Source organism: Gekko japonicus, unplaced genomic scaffold (genome assembly GCF_001447785.1).
Source record: "Gekko japonicus isolate JY-2015 unplaced genomic scaffold, Gekko_japonicus_V1.1 scaffold1433, whole genome shotgun sequence".
Lineage (NCBI taxonomy): Eukaryota > Metazoa > Chordata > Lepidosauria > Squamata > Gekkonidae > Gekko > Gekko japonicus.
The window spans coordinates 698,446-715,810 of record NW_015168090.1 but is presented as its reverse complement, the minus strand read 5'-3'; the positions used below and the strand labels follow the sequence as shown (position 1 = coordinate 715,810).

The 17,365-nt window shown below is 43.4% G+C and overlaps 2 protein-coding genes across 3 annotated transcripts; one reads left to right on the top strand and one right to left on the bottom strand.

Moving 5' to 3' along the window:
* Positions 1–90: 90 nt before the first annotated feature.
* Positions 91–8,137, bottom strand: ACOT13 (acyl-CoA thioesterase 13). 2 transcript variants are annotated; one of them, XM_015414731.1, is made up of 4 exons: positions 7,848–8,137; positions 1,702–1,886; positions 638–823; positions 91–427 (listed from the first exon to the last, which is right to left on the bottom strand). In XM_015414731.1, exons 1-3 carry the CDS (start codon positions 7,929–7,931, stop codon positions 664–666), a joined length of 429 nt encoding a protein of 142 aa, XP_015270217.1. In that variant the 5' UTR covers positions 7,932–8,137; the 3' UTR covers positions 91–427; positions 638–663. The 2 variants fall into 2 exon arrangements, with proteins under 2 accessions (XP_015270217.1, XP_015270216.1); XM_015414730.1 differs by lacking the exon at positions 91–427 and having other exon boundaries at positions 440–823.
* Positions 8,138–8,303: 166 nt separating this feature from the next.
* TDP2 (tyrosyl-DNA phosphodiesterase 2) lies at positions 8,304–16,949 on the top strand. The gene is made up of 7 exons (XM_015414728.1): positions 8,304–8,605; positions 8,693–8,778; positions 9,559–9,732; positions 11,832–11,923; positions 12,454–12,572; positions 13,647–13,817; positions 16,430–16,949. Exons 1-7 carry the CDS (start codon positions 8,402–8,404, stop codon positions 16,709–16,711), a joined length of 1,128 nt encoding a protein of 375 aa, XP_015270214.1. The 5' UTR covers positions 8,304–8,401; the 3' UTR covers positions 16,712–16,949.
* Positions 16,950–17,365: the final 416 nt, after the last annotated feature.

Below are 17,365 nucleotides of genomic sequence, written 5' to 3'. Positions count from 1 at the left end.
AAGGTTTGGAAAGCCTTAAATTTCCTGGTGGCAGCCGGATATCCCCAATAGAACAAAATAAAAAGAACACTTTTAAAGTGGAACCCGGCCTCCCCAGATAAGGGGTCGTCACACATCGTAATACCTATTAAGTCCGCAGTGTTCAATACTACTCAGTAAGCTTGAAGTTAGAGAAGAGAGCTTCTGGTACATTTTAAACACTCGTTTTAGGGTATGAAAATCTCTGTGAAGTACATGCACACAATGTCTCCAGGAGCAATTACAAGAAGAATAGTTCAAAGCCACCAGCAGCAGAAGCCTATCCCATTAATAGTTCACCCACTTCAACAGCTGAGGATCGTCTCCAGGCCGGACAGGAATGTTTTCATCCCTTCGCTGTCAACTCTTCTTCTGTCCTGAAGTGCTTCAAGATTCAAATTCACATCAACTATAAGAGACATTTCTTAAATTAAAACAGCTTTATTACATCTATCTACACCATCCAAAAGCCCATGCTGGTTTACAATAAAAACACATTTAAAATAATAAAATGGAATCATGAAACTGAATTGGGGCCAGACATAAAACAGGATCCAAACAGTATCACTTCATACCCCATCGTTTTTTTGGCTACTTCGTTTGTTATGTAACTCCATACCTTTTTCTCAAAGTGATCACTTCCTTCTAATTGTGTCCCAGGAATTTTGTATGCCTTCCTTGGGCTATCAACTTTCCAGTTGCCTTGCTTGTTAAATCCACATTGGCAAATGCCAAGCTTCTACCTTGCTTTAGAACCTCTGCAGTGATCAGGATTTCATCTCCAATCTTAGCTGCTGACATATAGCTTGAATGGAGTGGGGGAAGAAAAAAAAGATGTTGCACGTTAAAGTTACAAAGAAGAGCCAGTGTGGTGCATACGACAGAGGACTGGACCAGAGTTCAAATCCCCATTCAGCTCACTGAGCAACTGTTGGATCAGCCATTCTCAGCCTAACTTACCACACTGTTGAGCAAGTCATAGATGCCAACTTTATCTCCTTGCAATAAATACTGATAGAAAGTGCCTTCCCTAATAACAGATTCTAGAGGGGTCGTTAAGTTTGTCTAATGCAGCTAAATAAGGCCTCTACTGTCATACAAACAAAGCTCCTGCAAACACACCTCCCTCCCAACTGAACATTGCACTTTGTGCTGGCTCGTGAAAACTTATGCCAGGTGGAGTGGAGGGTTTGGGAAACAATATTCTGGCATGGATTCTACAGGGCAGTCTTAAACAAATCACTCTTGGCCTCGGCTTCTGAACTGCAAACGGAGAATAATGACCCAGCTCCTAAGATGCTAAGATGAAGCAGCAGTAAGAGAAGTAAGTTCTGTCTATTTAAAAAAAAACAATTAAATGCTTCAAGCTTAAATGTAACCAAAAATGATTAGCAGTGCCATCCTATGCCTATTATTCTATAACTGAAATAACTCTGGCTTTATGGTGCAATCCTATGCGAACAAATCAGTCACAGGTTCTCAGACAACAGGTATAAAGCTTTGAGGCCTTAAATACCAGGAATGATCTTTTAAAAAACACAGTAGCTACTAGCAGCACCTCAGAACCATAAAAATAAAGATTTCTTTTGTATATGTGGCATACTCCAGAAGTGAAACTGTAAAATCAAAGCTATGTTAAATGAAAGCCAGCACTGAAATCAATCTTGCCTCTTAGGTACATACCTGATGTTCATATCCACACTGACTCCAGGTGCTTGTCTTTCAGTGTACATCAAAGCAGCAGTTGATACAACATCTACCAGAGTTGCTGTCAACCCTCCATGCAAAGTTCCTCCGCGGTTGGTGTGCTCTTCTTCAACTTTCATTTCACATATAACTTTCCCAGCGCTAGCAGAAAGAACAGTCATCTGGCAGCAAAGACAGAAGAGAACAGAAATCACCTTTTCTGTCAAGCCTCGGTTTTCTGTATATCATCTAGCTGAAATTTAAAATATTTATTTGCCTCTTTGCTGCCTGGCAACAGGACTCCAAGGAAGCAAAGATTTTTTTTAAAAAAAATGTCACAAATATAACGTAACAGTAGTGAAACTTGAAAATAAAAAAAGGCTTAGCGTTTATTGTTTGTATGATGTAAGCAGATGTGAGTTCACAGCTATACCCTGGAAATACGTCATTAGTTAAGGGAGCAGAGCTCCATGCATATTTCAAATGTAAACAAATGTGCATTCCTTTTTGGTAAAAAGCAAATAGCAAGCTACAGTAAATTGGTAAATAGGATGCACTTCTACAACAACAAAGTTGGCAGTCCTTCACAGAATGGGGAGAAAGAACAAGTGATTAATATAAAGGCTCTAGGAAAGGAGTAAAATTAATTTCTTCCCAAATTCTTTAGAAAAATAAATCCAAAAGAAAAGGGTATTTAGAGAGATTTGGAAGTGGTAGTGAGGGTCCTTTGTCCCTGCACCTCATATTTTCTAAGATAATGTACTCTGAATGCTCAAAATAATATTCAAATATAGCAGTATACTATTGGACTTATTTACTTTTCTATTTTAATCCCACCCTTCATCCAAGGAGCTCAGGATAACTCTGTTAGGTTGAGTGGTAATGATTGGCCCAAGGACACCCAGGGAGCTTCCTGACAGAGTGGAAACCAGAACCTGGATCACTATGCTCCTAACCAACTACATCGCAGCAGTTCAAATCCCTATTCAGTCACAATGCCCACTAGGTTATCTTGGACCAATTGGTCTTTTGCAACATACCCTAACAGGACTGCTGGCATTATAAAACTGGGAAGCAGAGGAGGGGTAGAGTATGTATACTGCCCTGAGCTCCTTAGAAGAAGGGTAGTACAGTAATAATGCATTAATATAATAGAAGCAGTGTTCCCTCTAAGCTGAGTTAGTGTGAGCTAGCTCACAGTTTTTTAGCCTCCGGCTCACACATTTTTGTCTTACCTTAGAAAGGATGGCTCCAGAGAAAACTAAGTTTTGCAGTAACCAAATCACCTGCTCACAACTTTAATGCCAGTAGCTCACAACGTAGAATTTTTGCTCACAGGACTCCATAGCTTGGAGGGAGCATTGAATAGAACACCTTCAGTATAGCACTGATGGTTTTGATGCTTACACACAACCCATCACAACAACCGAGCAAATTTTCATTGAGCAGCAGTGATTCTAACACTTGGGGGGGAATCAGCAGGATGTACTTCCTTGCCAATGTGTTTATTTGTATCTATTTGTATCTATTTGCTTCCCTGCTACGTACAAAACAATTCACTAAAAATGATACACCGCTTCCCTGCTACGTACAAAACAATTCACAGTAAAGTATAACACAACAATCCTTCATGGCCTAAGATCCTCATACACTGCATCTCCCAGTATAGTCCCCTGCACCAGTTACATTCTGCAGGCAGCCTTCTCCTTAAGGTGCCCTCCCTTAGGACACAGCAGGATCATGGGCTTTTTCATGGCAGGGTGTTATTTGGAGAGTGGTTTCCCATGCTTCGTTTAGGAAGGCAGTCTTGTCCCTGAGAGAACATAAGAACATAAGAGACGCCAGTGTTGGATCAGGCCAAAGGCCCATCCAGTCCAACACTCTGTGTCACACAGTGGCCAAAAATACCAGGTGCCATCAGAACACTCTGTGTCACACAGTGGCCAGAAATACCAGTGCCATCAGGAGGTCCAGCAGTGGGGCCAGGACATTAGAAGCCCTCCCACTGTTGACCCCCCCAAGCACCAAGAAGACAGAGCATCACTTGCCCCAGAGCCCCTATCTATACCTTGTGGCTAATATCCACTGATGGACCTCTGTTCCATATGCTTATCTAATTCCCTTTTGAAGCCGTCCATGATTGTAGCCGCCACCACTTCCTGTGGCAGTGAATTCCATGTGTTAATCACTCTTTGGGTGAAGAAGTACTTCCTTTTATCCGTTCTAACCCGACCGCTCTGCAGTTTCATGGAGTGCCCACGAGTTCTTGTATTGTGAGAAAGGGAGAAAAGTACCTCTTTCTTTACCTGCTCTTTCCCATGCATAATCTTATAAACCTCGATCATGTCACCCCTTAGTCGTCTTTTCTCCAAGCTAAAGAGCCCTAAGTGCTTTAACCTTTCCTCATAGGGAAAGTGTTCCAACCCTTTTATCATTCGAGTTGCCCTTTTCTGCACTTTTTCCAAAGCTATAATATCCTTTTTAAGGTGTGGTGCCCAGAACTGCACACAGTATTCCAAATGAGGTCTCACCATTGATTTATATAGGGGCATTATGATATTGGCTGATCTGTTTTCAATACCCTTCCTAATAATCCCCAGCATAGCATTGGCCTTCTTTATTGCAGTCACACACTGTCTCGACATTTTCAGTGAGTTATCCACTACAACTCCAAGATCTCTCTCTTGATCAGTCTCTGCCAGTTCAGACCCCATCAATGTGTATTTATATTTAGGATTTTTGGCTCCAATGTGCATCACCTTGCACTTGGCCACATTGAACCCCATTTGCCATGTTGACGCCCACTCGCCCATCCTTGACAGATCCCCTTGGAGTGCCTCACAATCCTCACTGGTTTTCACCACCCTGAACAACTTTGTATCATCCGCAAATTTAGCCACTTCACTGCTTACTCCCATCTCCAAATCATTAATGAACAAGTTAAAAAGCAGTGGACCAAGTACTGATCCCTGCGGTACCCCACTGCTTACCACCCTCCACTGAGAAAATTGCCCACCTACACTCACTCTCTGTTTTCTATGAACTAGCCAGTTTTTGATCCATAAAAGGACTTGTCCTTCTATCCCATGATTTTTGAGCTTACTTAGGAGCCTTTGATGAGGAACTTTATCAAAAGCTTTCTGGAAGTCAAGGTAAATAATATCTATTGGATCCCCCTTGTCCACATGTTTGTTCACCCCCTCAAAGAACACTAACAGGTTAGTGAGACAAGATCTTCCCTTACAGAAACCGTGCTGAGTCTGCCTCAATAGGTTTTGTTCATCTATGTGCCTACTAATTCTTTCCTTAATAATGGTTTCCACCAATTTACCCGGTATCGACGTCAGACTGACTGGCCTGTAATTTCCCGGATCTCCTCTGGAACCCTTTTTAAAGATGGGAGTGACATTAGCTACCTTCCAATCCTCAGGAATGGAGGCAGATTTTAAGGAAAGATTACATATCTTTGTCAGGAGATCTACAAGTTCACATTTGAGTTCTTTCAGAACTCTCGGATGTATGCCATCTGGGCCTGGTGATTTTTCAGTTTTTAAGTTGTCTATCAGTTTTAGGACCTCCTCTCTCATCACCTCAATCTGACTCAGGTCTTCCAACACCCCTCCTGAAATCAGTGGTTCTGGAGTGGGCAAGCACTTCTCATCTTCCACAGTGAAGACGGAGGCAAAAAATGCATTTAGCTTCTCAGCCATTTCCCTATCATCCTTCAATACTCCTTTTACCCCTTGGTCGTCCAAGGGCCCCACTGCCTCCCTGGCTGGTTTCCTGTTTCTAATGTATTTGAAGAAAGTTTTATTGTTGGTTTTTACGTTTTTTGCTATATGCTCCTCATATTCCCTTTTTGCCTGCCTGACCTCAGACTTGCATTTTATTTGCCATAGCCTGTGTTCCGTTTTATCAGCCTCACTGTGACTAGCTTTCCACTGCTTAAAGGAATTCTTTTTACTTTTTACAGCCTCCATTACTCTGTTTGTTAACCATGCAGGCTTTTTCCTATACCTGTTTGTGCCTTTCCTAACCTGCGGAATATATATTTTTTGAGCTTCTAGGATCGTAGTTTTAAATAGATCCCAAGCTTCCCCAATTGTTTTGACCCTTTCTACTTTTCCTTTCAGTTTCCTCCCCACGTGTCCCCTCATATCAGAGAAATTACCCCTTTTAAAGTTAAAAATGGTTGTGTGAGTCTTTTTGGCCAATTCTCTATTTGTACAAATGATGAACTCAACAACATTATGATCACTGTTTCCAAGCGGTGCAATCACTTTTACATCTCTCACCAGGTCTTGAGTGTTACTTAGGACCAAATCAAGGATCGCCTCTCCCCTGGTAGGTTCTGTGACCATCTGCTCCATAGCACAGTCATTTAGAGTGTCTAGAAACTCAATCTCTTTTTCCCGGCTAGAACACATATTGACCCAATCAATGTGTGGGTAGTTAAAATCACCTATTATTACACAGTGTTTTTGTCTAGTTGCTATCTTTAAGGCATTCATCATTTTATAATCCTCCTCTATCTTTTGATCTGGTGGGCGATAACAAACTCCCAGTGTTAAGTTTCCTTTTGGCCCCCCTATTTCAACCCATAGAACTTCCAGAAGCGAATCCACTTCACTTAGCCTCTCAATCTTTCTAGACTTTATACCCTCTCTGACATACAGAGCCACCCCACCTCCAACCCTTCCCCCACTATCCTTCCGATATAAAATATATAACCGGGAATCACCGTGTCCCACTGATTTTCCTCAAAAAATCAGAGCATTTGGTGGAGGATGACTTATTTAATTGACTGAACTGTGAGTTTGTTAATTGCATGTTTTAAGACTTGAGTGCTTCTAAATGTATTAGTTGTGCATTTTAATGTTTTAATTTTCTTATTGGATGATCGGTGGCACAGGGGATTTATCCTCTGGTTAAACATCTGAGCTGAACAGGACTGCTGTCAGTTCGAGCCCCGCACTGGTGTGAGCTACCAGCCATGTCCCCAGCTCGTCGTCCACCCAGCGGTTCGAAAGCTTCGGCGAGTAGATAAAATGGGTACCACTCCTTAGAGAGGGTGGACACACTTAACCCCCCTGGTGGGAAGTGTTAGCCGACCAACGGAAGGTCCACGGGCAAGATGAAAAGCTGAGAGAGATCTACGCAGCATCAAAGAAAAACCTCCAATGGGCCATTCCGGCCAGACAGTGGCAGTGGTGCGCTGCAACTGAGAAAAATGCTGATGTCATCAAGTGACACCAAATGCTGCCGGAACACATCTGATGCTTACAGCTGATCAAACTCCCTGTCGACTGCGAAGTGTGTGTGATTAAAAATGATATATGTTGTCCTCCCTTACCCCCATCATTGTTAGTCCCATGTCAACACATGAGTAACTGTAAATCGCTCAGAGTGGCAGCTCTGCAAAGATTGAGCGATCAATAAATTGGGAAAAAAATAATTTATGTTCTTGCAGCTTAGTTGCACTGTTCAGCCAGATAAGGCAGGGCAGGAATATTTTAAATGCACTAAAAGATTAAAATTCAGCAACAATCAGCAGGCCATCATTGCCCAAATAAATTCCACTTGCTAATAAATTCCACAATTGTGGGATGAGGATCTGCTGTTTATGACTCTGGTTGCAAAAAGTATAAAGAGAATAAATAAAATTGAGCAATCCACAATCTTCAGATCCCCCCCCCCCCAAGACAAAAGGCCTCCAAAAGAGAGGTGCAGTTTCTGGAATTTAGGGAGGAAAGGTGCCTGTGGGTCTCCTCCATCAGGCCAATTCACAAAGTAGGTGCCACCATTTAAAAGGCACGGGATCACCTGGCGGAGGAGGACCGACCTTGATGATGACACTGAATGGAGCAGCTGCTCCCTGGCTGCCAACTGGGCTGCAGACTTATGCGGCCACCTGGGCAGAGCCTTAAGCACCCAGACACCTGCGAAGGTCGCGTGGAGAAGCGGCCATCCCTGCAAGGCACAGTTCGTGTATCCTGGCGGAATCCCGAAGCCTTCCACGAGAGCGTTCTGCGCAGCACCGTCCAAGCAACCAGAAGGGCTTTCGAGGCCGTTCCTCCGCAGACCTTTGCAGGCCCAGTCAAGGTCACCTAGGTATGCCAAGAGCGCGTTCCCATCTTTATTACCTTGCTGACCACCCGGTCAAAGCCCGGCGAGTCCAGGAGGGATTTCATCACCTGGCGGAGGGACTGCACCGTTAGGTGGCTCATGACTGGGGCTTTCCTCAACGCCCGCGGCTGAACAGGGAGGAGAGCCCGCGGCAATCGCCGAGCACCGGCCACGAACAGCCCCTTTTCGCTTAGCCGCGCCAAAGGCCAGCAGCAGCTGCCTGCACAGCGAGGCACCGCCGGAGGGGAAGACGGACGCGGCGCCCGGACAGCCTCGACCTAACCAGCGAGGTCACCGCAATACTACTGCGCACGCGCATAGAGTGACTGGGAGACCAAGCGGGCGCACGTGGCGGCTGCCGGTGATGACATCACTTGCTGGCGCGGAGTATGGCGCGATACCGAAAGCCACGTCCGTGAGAACGTCGCATGCTCCTATCGCGTTGCCCTAGCGCCTTAGCAGTAGTGGTGACCCAGCTGCACCGTGTCGTCGTCGTCGTCCTGGCGCTCAGCGCGGGTGCCTTCTGGCAAGGGCGTTGCCTCTGGGATAGTCCGTGCGAGCTGCTAGAGAAATGGAAGTGAGCGGCGTTGCTTCAGGGGTAGAGCAGGAGCCCCTGCAGGAGCCGCAATGGTCACCTCAGGAGGAGGAAGAACAAAAGCGGGAGGAGGAGCTGGAAAAGCAGCGGCAGCGCCTCTGCACGGACTTTGCCTCTGTCACCAGCAGTGATGTGGCTGTGGCTCAGTGCTACCTGGCAGAGAACGACTGGGATATGCAAGTATGCTCTGACGTGATAAATTGTGGAAGATGATTTCAGGATTCTGGCGCCTCAACACGAGCCCACCTGTTTGCCTTTGCTTTTCAGAGGGCGCTGAATTCTTATTTTGAACCACCCCTCGATGAGCAATATGTGGACAGGATACCCCAGGTGCCTCCAGTAACGGAGACCTTGTAAGTAGTTTGTGTGGCGTCTCTAGTCTATAGCTCTGGAAAAGAACATGGTGAAAAAAAATTAGTCCTGATGTTGATGTATACGCAAATGCATTACCTTGATACCAATGTAGGTATGCAGAAATGCAAGGGTTTGTTGATTGGGATGAAGCGATATTACGTTGGTTCCTTTCTTTTCTTTTTTCTTTTTGCTGTAGGTGCAGTATGGGGGGGGGGCATGCATGGTAAAAGCCTCAGGGTAGCATGCCACACTTTGCTTTCCAAATACCATTCTTTGCCCCTTCCTTTGCCCAAACTCTCTTGGGCTTCCCATGTGCCTTTTCACAGATTTTGACAGAAGGGAGTCATAGAAACTAGCCCATCATCTTAACCATTATTTTCATAGGCAATGCTCCATACACATAATCCTCTCTTTTTGGTTTGTTCTGTTTGGTAGGCTGTGATCAGTGCTGTCTGCTTTCCTTTATCTTGAATCTACAGTGACTTTTGTTCGTAAGCTAATGCACAGAGTTCTCATATTGCTTGCACTTTCTATTTCTTATCTGGAGTTAACCAGAGAAATAAGTGAGCCAAAGTCTCCATGGAGCGGGTCAGCTGCAGTGACCTATTACTTTGACTTTCACCCCCCACCCCCACCCGGTGTCAGTTTAGCGAACACTGATACAGTGATTTGTATTGGCCTGGGCTCCTCCAAAATATTTTTTCTGTATAAGATGAACATGTGCTACTTTGTTTAGCAACTTTTCTCTATCAAAGTATTTTCTTGTGTATGTTTTCTAGTGTTGACCTGACAGATAGCCCGAGTGGCAGTAGTGCAGTAGCCCCTGTGAAAGAGGCTGGACTTGGCCTGCAAGAGGATGCTAGCACACTTTCTTTAATTACTTGGAACATCGATGGCCTGGATTCGAGCAATCTGCAAGAAAGGGCACGAGGAGTCTGCTCCTATATAGCTTTGTAAGTACCTTCACCACCAATTCTATGAAGACTTAACTAGGCTGTTTCTGTTAAAAATCACTGGGATGCTTAACAATAAACATACTTCGGCCCCGGTCACACAGACAGGAAAATGCGCAGGGGGGGGGGGAAGCGTGGCTGTTTGCCCTGGAGCAAAATAACGCGGGGCTGCGCAATCAGATGTCCCGTAGAGGTCCTGTGGTTAGGGGGGAGGTGCCGATTGGCTCGGCAAAGAAGCAGCCTCTCTAGCAAAAGGCTCCGCGGGTTTAACCCCTTCCAGGGCTGCAGAGGAATGCAAACTGTGTCCTCCGTCGGGTCCCCTCCAGGAGGAGCTTTAGCCAGGACGTCCTCCCGCCACCCCCCCCCCTGCACTTCCCCCTCTGCCACCCGGTGCAGAGAGTTCCTCTCGAGCCGGCTGAGCCAGGGGGGGGGGTACGGAAAAGAGGAGGGGGCTGTGGTGTTTGTTTTTAAACGAAGTGTGCGCATGCGCCGTTGGGTGCTTGTGCACATCCCGTGGAGACTTGGGGGAAAAAACCTTTTAGCGACGGGACATGGGGGGGTGCTGGATGCCACGACCTACCACCGGAAACGCGATCAGGCGCCCGCCCTTGCCCTGCGGTTTCCGGAAACTAGTACCTCGGAGGTACTAGTTTTTTACCCCGCATCTTCGGCGGGAAGCCTTGGGTTCGCCACGGGAGCGCTACACTTCCCAGATGTGGCACTGTGATCGCGCCTGGAAAATCCGCCTATCTTCCATGTGCTTTTCTTAAAGACCAAGCATGAGGATTTGTTGATAATAATTGTGCCGCACCTGTAGATAAAGAAATTTTAACCCGGAAAAGATTTGAATCTGTTGATATTTAATTAACATAAGATGTAATTAAACTAGATGTTATTATCCCTGTTCCTCTGCCACACTTTTGTTGGTAGTTAAATTTTGTTTGAACCAATAGTAACAATATTGGTTTATTTGGTCTGAACCATTTTAGATTGGCTTTCTTCTTGGAGAGACCCAAAGCAGCTTAAACAAAAATTCTCACACACACAAAAGTGGTCTATGTCTGGCCTGCTGAGCTTCACGGGTCCGAGGCTGCAAACCCCAAGCTAAGGGTCAAAAGCCTGTGGGCTCACTCCTCTGGCCTTGCTCAAGTTAAATAGTTGTAGATATAGGAGAGGGAAAGTCAGCCTAGATGAACCTTAGCTGCTGCTGCTAGTCTGTTGCAACAAGCCCGCAGGATCTTCCTCCTTTTCCTTCTTAGAGAATATCATAGCAGTTTACCAACAATACACTGTCAGTAAGTCGCTGTGATATTCTTGGAATGCAACAAAACTGGAACAATCACATGAATAATAAGGGGGTAGGGTCACCTTGCATTATTGATAAAATATGTGTGGTATGTTCCCTATTGTGTGCCTTAATTCTTCTGTTCAAACTGAATAGCTTTGCAATGCTGTTTAGGGCTATAACATACACCTTAACTCCTTGCCAGTCATGCATTGAGCTATATTACCTCTCTCAACTGTTTCTGCTGCTTTTCTGAAAGTGCTGATTTAATTTTTTTTTAAATATGAAACTTAAAAAAGATTGATTCTTGTTTCTTTATTGTGATGCTGGCTGCTACTGCTTACATTGTTGAATATTTTGTTACTTGCAGTTTTCTCATTGCTTTGAGATTTATGCATTATTAACGTGTCCTGAAAATTTAATTTGGTGGAAGGGCAGGTTAAAAATGTTTAAATGAAATATAAAGGGAGACTGCTGGTCAGAGAAGTCTGATACATCTTAGTTTGGAATGATTGAAACAAGGATTTTTGTTTTGCAGAGATCAAATGGAGAAGAGAACTGCAGTGACTCCTAATTTATGGGAACATGAGTAGCCCACTGATTATTTTAAAACAGGAGAAGTCTATCATTTTGTTAAAACATCTGGTACAATCCTAAGTGATGTTACGGCCTTTGAAGCCCATTGACTTCACTCGACTTAGAAGGCCGTAACGCTGCACTATTGGTTCAGTGGGTCCCAATCATTGGGACTACCTCACTGTAAGCAGTCATAGCCACTGCTTAATGTTACAGTATTTTACTTCTTCTCATTCAGGTACAGCCCAGATGTGGTATTTTTACAGGAAGTTATTCCTCCATATCTCAACTATCTACAGAAGAGAGCTGTTAGTTATACAATTATTCCAGGTAAAATGAGATATGCTAATTGTTGGAAGTTCACAGTGGGGGGCCTCGTGTCTGTGCTGATGCAGTTGTGATCATTAAAACACTACCTTTTTGTATGGCTGTGTGGTGTCGGAGTAAGACCGAGGAGACCTGAGGAAACTTATTGGGGACCTTGCGCAGTCTCTCTCAGCCTTACCTCTGAACTCCTGTCCTGAATATCATTCAAAGACTTTGGAAATCAGGAGTTTCCCATTGAATAGCTCTGCACTTCGTTGGCCTTACTATATATATATATATTTGTAACATTTTATTTTATTTTTTGTTACCTGAGTCAGCAGCACCTTCTCTCTCCAAAGGATGAGTTTTGAGAGAACCATAGTGGTTGTGTCATTTTCTTAGGCACTAATTGTCTTGAGTGGATAGAAAATAAAAGTGCGTAAATGTTTTAAAATACTTAAAATGAAATAAATAAGGCTGCCTTCTATTATGTGTGATTTCTTATTAGAATTGTTGCTGACCGTTCCTTTCCCCATGTATATGTGTCTCTCTAGGTAACACTGAAGGTTATTTTACTGCCATAATGTTAAAAAAATCAAGAGTAAGAGTTTTAAAAGATGAAATAATACCTTTTCCAACAACCTCTATGATGAGAAATTTATTAGCAGTACATGTGAGTGAGCTGTTGGATGTTGTATGTCTAATTCACATAAAAATTAATTTGCATCTCAAAAACTAAAGGTATAAATTAATTTGAAATGGTGTGTATTTCTTTGCATATTATTATGAAAGGGAAAAATGACCTATTGGGGGCATTGGTGGGGATAATTATTATTACCTTTAATTAAATCTGCCAGTGTGTTAAACAATGGGGGGGCTTCTGGTGTCCTGGCCCCACTGCTGGCCCTCCTGATGTCACCTGGTATTTTTGGATTGGATGGGCCATTGACCTGATCCAACATTGGCTTCTCTTATGGTCTTAATTGCTGTTTCTGCTCTTAATTGATAGATTTGCATGCTGTTAGAACTCTACTGTAAGATTTGGGGGGATGTTGAAGAAAGTGAGAACTTAAAATCATCAGTATATCTAATTATCAATATGGCAAAATCTGTAGATAATTAAAATTAGAGATTGGGGCTGTGACAAGACAGACAAGACAGATCTTTTTACAAACCTGAAAAAGCCCCATGTTTGCAGAAAAATCTGAAAAAAATACACTACATGATAAACCCCCCCCCAGTAATAGAAACAGTAGCTTTAAGAAAGGAGACCTCAGTGGCCATTGTGAGAATTGCTAGGCAAACACAAAATTTCCTGCCTTCAAGCTTTGGTTTCTGTCCTTATTTTAGTAGTACTCACAAACCAAAATAGCCTTTTTAAAAAGTACTGCACCTCTTATGTCATGGTGCCACAGATTTAAAAATTGGATCCTGAATTCATTAGCTGATCTGTTAGTTGACTAATCTACTGTTAAACCAATTCCAGTTTGGAAGACTGGTCTCTTGTTTATTTTAATATTAATCGTGATGGGCGAAGCATGGTGCAGAAGGATCCAGAACTGACATGGTGTGGGCCCAAGGGGTTGCAGTCTAAGGAACTTGGATAGCACAAAAGTTAAGAAGGTGCGGGGCAGAGCTTGATGAAGAAGAGATAACTCAGTTAGATCAGAGAGAGAGACGAGAGTGGTGTGGCACAGCTTTGTGCAAGTATTGTATCTTTATGCTGTGCGTTTTGTTCCTCTAACAGGCAAACATTTCCGGCAATGAGATTTGCTTTATGACTTCCCATCTGGAGAGCACCAAGACTCATACTGAAGAGCGTTTAAAACAGTTGAGGCTGGTGCTGAAGAAAATGAGTGAGACACCAGCATCCACTAGTGTGATATTTGGAGGAGATACGAATCTGAGAGACAAAGAGGTTAACTGCTGCAAATTACTTTTTTATATAAATCATTATTTTGTATTTATTCCTACAAGTGATGAGTTGTACCTAGTAGATTCCTCTCCGCTGAATTGATTGAATAAAGTTGAAAGCCCATAAAATAATCATGGAGAGGGAGGTAAACAGTTGAGGAAATCCATGCCTCCTCTCTCTAGTAGTATGAGTTCTAGGGCTAAATAGTATTTATTTAGCATATTTTTATCCTGCCCTTCTGTCAAGAAGAAGAAGAGTTGGATTTATATCCAAGTTCTCTGAGAGAAATGCTCTTGAGAGAACAGCTCTGAGAGAACTTTGACTCATCCAAGGTAACCCAGCTGGCTGCATGTGGAGGAGTGGGGAATCAAACCTGGCTCTCTAGATTAGAGTCCACCACTCTTAACTACTATACCAAACTGGCTCTCAGGGTAGCATCTCATCCATTTTGTTCTCAAGGTAGCCTCTTGTCCATTTTGTTCTCATAGCAATCCTGTGAGGTAGAAAGAATGACTGGCCCAATGAGTTATTCACTATGAGTGAGGATTGGCACCTGGGTCTGCCCAAATAACCTCACACTCTTACCTTCACACCACTCTGGTTTCCGCCTGCTTACATAACCTATGTGCGCAGGAGGCATAACTAGCCAGTAGCACTGCAGACATTCCTGGCTAGGTGAACAGGAAAGAGCTTATTGAGCCCTGAGCGTGAGCAGTACAAGATACCATGGTGGTATTTTTATCTCTTTCTCCCTGTACCTTACTAGAGTCTTCAGGTGGGTAAACTGGGCAAAGCAATGCCTTGTGGCACACATTTTCCAGTCCTGTTTTCACCTTGCATGGCAGAATAGCGGAAAATTCTCTGAATAGCAGAAGAGCCTCTGACCCAAAATTAATGTATTCCAGATGCATTTAAACTGTGGAGCTGGCAGCCACTTTAAGAACGTAGAGGTCTCAATACAGTCGAGCTGGATATTTGGATGCATTCTCTCTGTTTTTGGTTGAAAGTCCACCTTTTTCCCACTGGGTTATTTCCTTTACTACTGGCTGCATCTCCCTACCCTCAGTGGTCCACTAGAGCCATTAACAAACTGAGAACATTAGGATTAGATCCGTACCAACTTTTGGAAAGCGGCTATGCTAGGGCAAAAACCACTGTTTACCAGCGTCTCAGAGATATTGAGTTACAAACAGCTTCCGCCTTTTTACAAATCTCTGAAATCCAAAACTTTAATGTCTGCTTTTTTATACCTAGCTAATATTTCCAACCCAAATCATAGATGGGCCTTTTCCAGAGCCAGATTTGACACTTTTCCATCTGCAGTTCTTTCCAGAAGATTTCAACGTATCCCCAGACATCTGAGATTTTGCTCATGCCCTTCCGAGTCAATAGAGACCCTCCCCCATATATTATTTCATTGCTCTCACTATGCAGAAGAAAGAGCCCTTTTAATTACGCCTTTATTAAGGTCATTTAGATTTCAAGGACAATTAGTAATCCAGTCCGAGGAACTTTTGCTGAAATACTTACTGGAGGACAAATCCACGGCTATTTCAAGGAATGTTGCTAAATTTCTTTTTATTGCAATTACAAAGCGTAAGCATCTCCTTAATACTCCTTGAGATGTTTGTTTGGTTGTTTGTTTTTTCCCCCCTCTCTGTAATGTCTTATGATAATCTGGAGACTGTTTTTGATTCTGTATGCTGTCTGATGGGTCTTTGACCGTAATAAACTGGTTGATTGATTGATTGATTGAACGTAGAGGATTATTTTTGCATGGGGTGGTTGGAAATCAGAGGAGGGAGGTGAGAGCAGCATTTGGAGGAAAAGAAAACTATCTTTGGCCGTGCAGCTTGCCGCTGTGGCTCCTTAAAGTCAAGATGATGCCACTGACACCTATAGCATAAACAGTGTTCTTGCAAGAAAGGGCCTAACTTTTTATCTCACAGTTTTTACATTCAAGGTGGTTGATGAGTGGCAGGAATTTTATAATCAGTGTATGGTTTGAGGCAATGCTCCCTCTAAGCTGTGAAGTCTTGCGAGCAAATATTCTGCTTTCTGAGCTACTGGCATTACAGTTGTGAGTGAGCGATTTGGCTGCTGTAAAAATTAGTTTGTTCTGGAGCCGTCCTTCCTGAGCTAAGAAAAAAAATGTGTGAGCCAGAGGCTAAAAAACTGTGAGTTAGGTCACACTAACCCAGCTTAGAGGGAACACTGGTTGGAGGGCATGGGACACAGCCAGCGTACTGCAGTTAAGCAGATCTGGTTGGTGCCTGGAGAAGATGCCTCATGGGAACCACCTGAGTACCACCTTGTGGTCTAGCCGTAAGAGAAGCGACAAAATCAATAGGCAGTGTGTGTTACATTCTTTAACGTTTAACTTTTACAGCCACCCTTTCTTCCATTGTGTTGTTCAGGGTCGTGTACAAAGAAGTCTTTGGTAGTCTACCAATGAGGCACTGACCAGACTCAGACCTGCTTTGCTTCATTGAGGTTGCTACATGATGTGACTTCAGACCGTGCCCTGGGACTGATTTGTTAGTGTTAATCATTACTATCGACAGTGTGTTTTAAAAACCATTATTAATGCTTCTTTCCGCTTCTCTCTCCATCAGGTTGCTAAACTAGGTGGCCTGCCGAGCAACATTCTGGATGTCTGGGAATTCTTGGGCAAGCCAGAACATTGCCACTACACATGGGACACGAGCCAAAACACTAACTTGGATGCCTGTTACCAGTGCAAGTTACGGTTCGATCGCCTGTTCCTTCAAGCTGCTTCTACTGGTGGGCAAATCATTCCCCGGAGTTTGGATTTAATTGGGCTGGAGAAACTGGATTGTGGCAAATTTCCTAGTGACCACTGGGGTCTGTTTTGCAATTTTGATGTGGTACTATAAGAAAAGACCCTTTGAAGGACAAATTTAAGATACTTTTTAAAGACACTGCTCTAACTCTTCTTGGTTTTAACCGCACTGGTATTTTTTGTTTTGTTTTGCGCAGTCATTAACATACTCTTTGAACATCTGTTGGAGTATGTGCTTAAATGGGTGAAAAAAGTCACCCTACCATATATTCTTACTTTCTTCCTGTTTAATGTCTGTGAATGGCGAAATGTAAAAGCCATTTAGAATATTTTATACAGTTCTCTTCAAATCAGAATAATTCACTGAATCTCTGTGTCTTAAATATATGTATAAAATGCTTAATAAATGCCAGTTGTAAGATTCTTTTAAATGACGTTACTTTACCTGCTATATAAAAACTGCAACCCATTGTTTACACAAGCTGGTAACTGTAGAACTATTGGGTGTAGTGCTGAAGTGTCAGTAATAAAAAGAACTGTTGATCCAGGCTGAGAACACTTACAGCGTCATTCCTAAGCAGAGTTGCCCCTTTCCTAAGTGCACTGCAGTCAATGTGCTAACTGCTTAGGACTGTACGGTTCAATTGGTAACCCTCTGATGGACTTGATCACATAATGAAACCAAATAAGAGAGGGAAACCTCCCTCATTACCCATTTCTTTTCTGCTGGGGGTCTGCAGTTTAGGAA

Excerpts from the sequence above, each read along its gene's own strand:
- ACOT13 (XM_015414731.1), bottom strand. The coding sequence starts at position 7,931 with ATGAGCCACCTAACGGTGCAGTCCCTCCGCCAGGTGATGAAATCCCTC. Across the intron at positions 1,887-7,847 it reads TTGACCGGGTGGTCAGCAAG|ATGACTGTTCTTTCTGCTAG; the intron begins GTAATAAAGATG and ends CTTTGCTGCCAG. Across the intron at positions 824-1,701 it reads AGTGTGGATATGAACATCAG|CTATATGTCAGCAGCTAAGA; the intron begins GTATGTACCTAA and ends ACTCCATTCAAG.
- TDP2 (XM_015414728.1), top strand. The coding sequence starts at position 8,402 with ATGGAAGTGAGCGGCGTTGCTTCAGGGGTAGAGCAGGAGCCCCTGCAG. Across the intron at positions 8,606-8,692 it reads AGAACGACTGGGATATGCAA|AGGGCGCTGAATTCTTATTT; the intron begins GTATGCTCTGAC and ends TTTGCTTTTCAG. Across the intron at positions 11,924-12,453 it reads TAGTTATACAATTATTCCAG|GTAACACTGAAGGTTATTTT; the intron begins GTAAAATGAGAT and ends GTGTCTCTCTAG.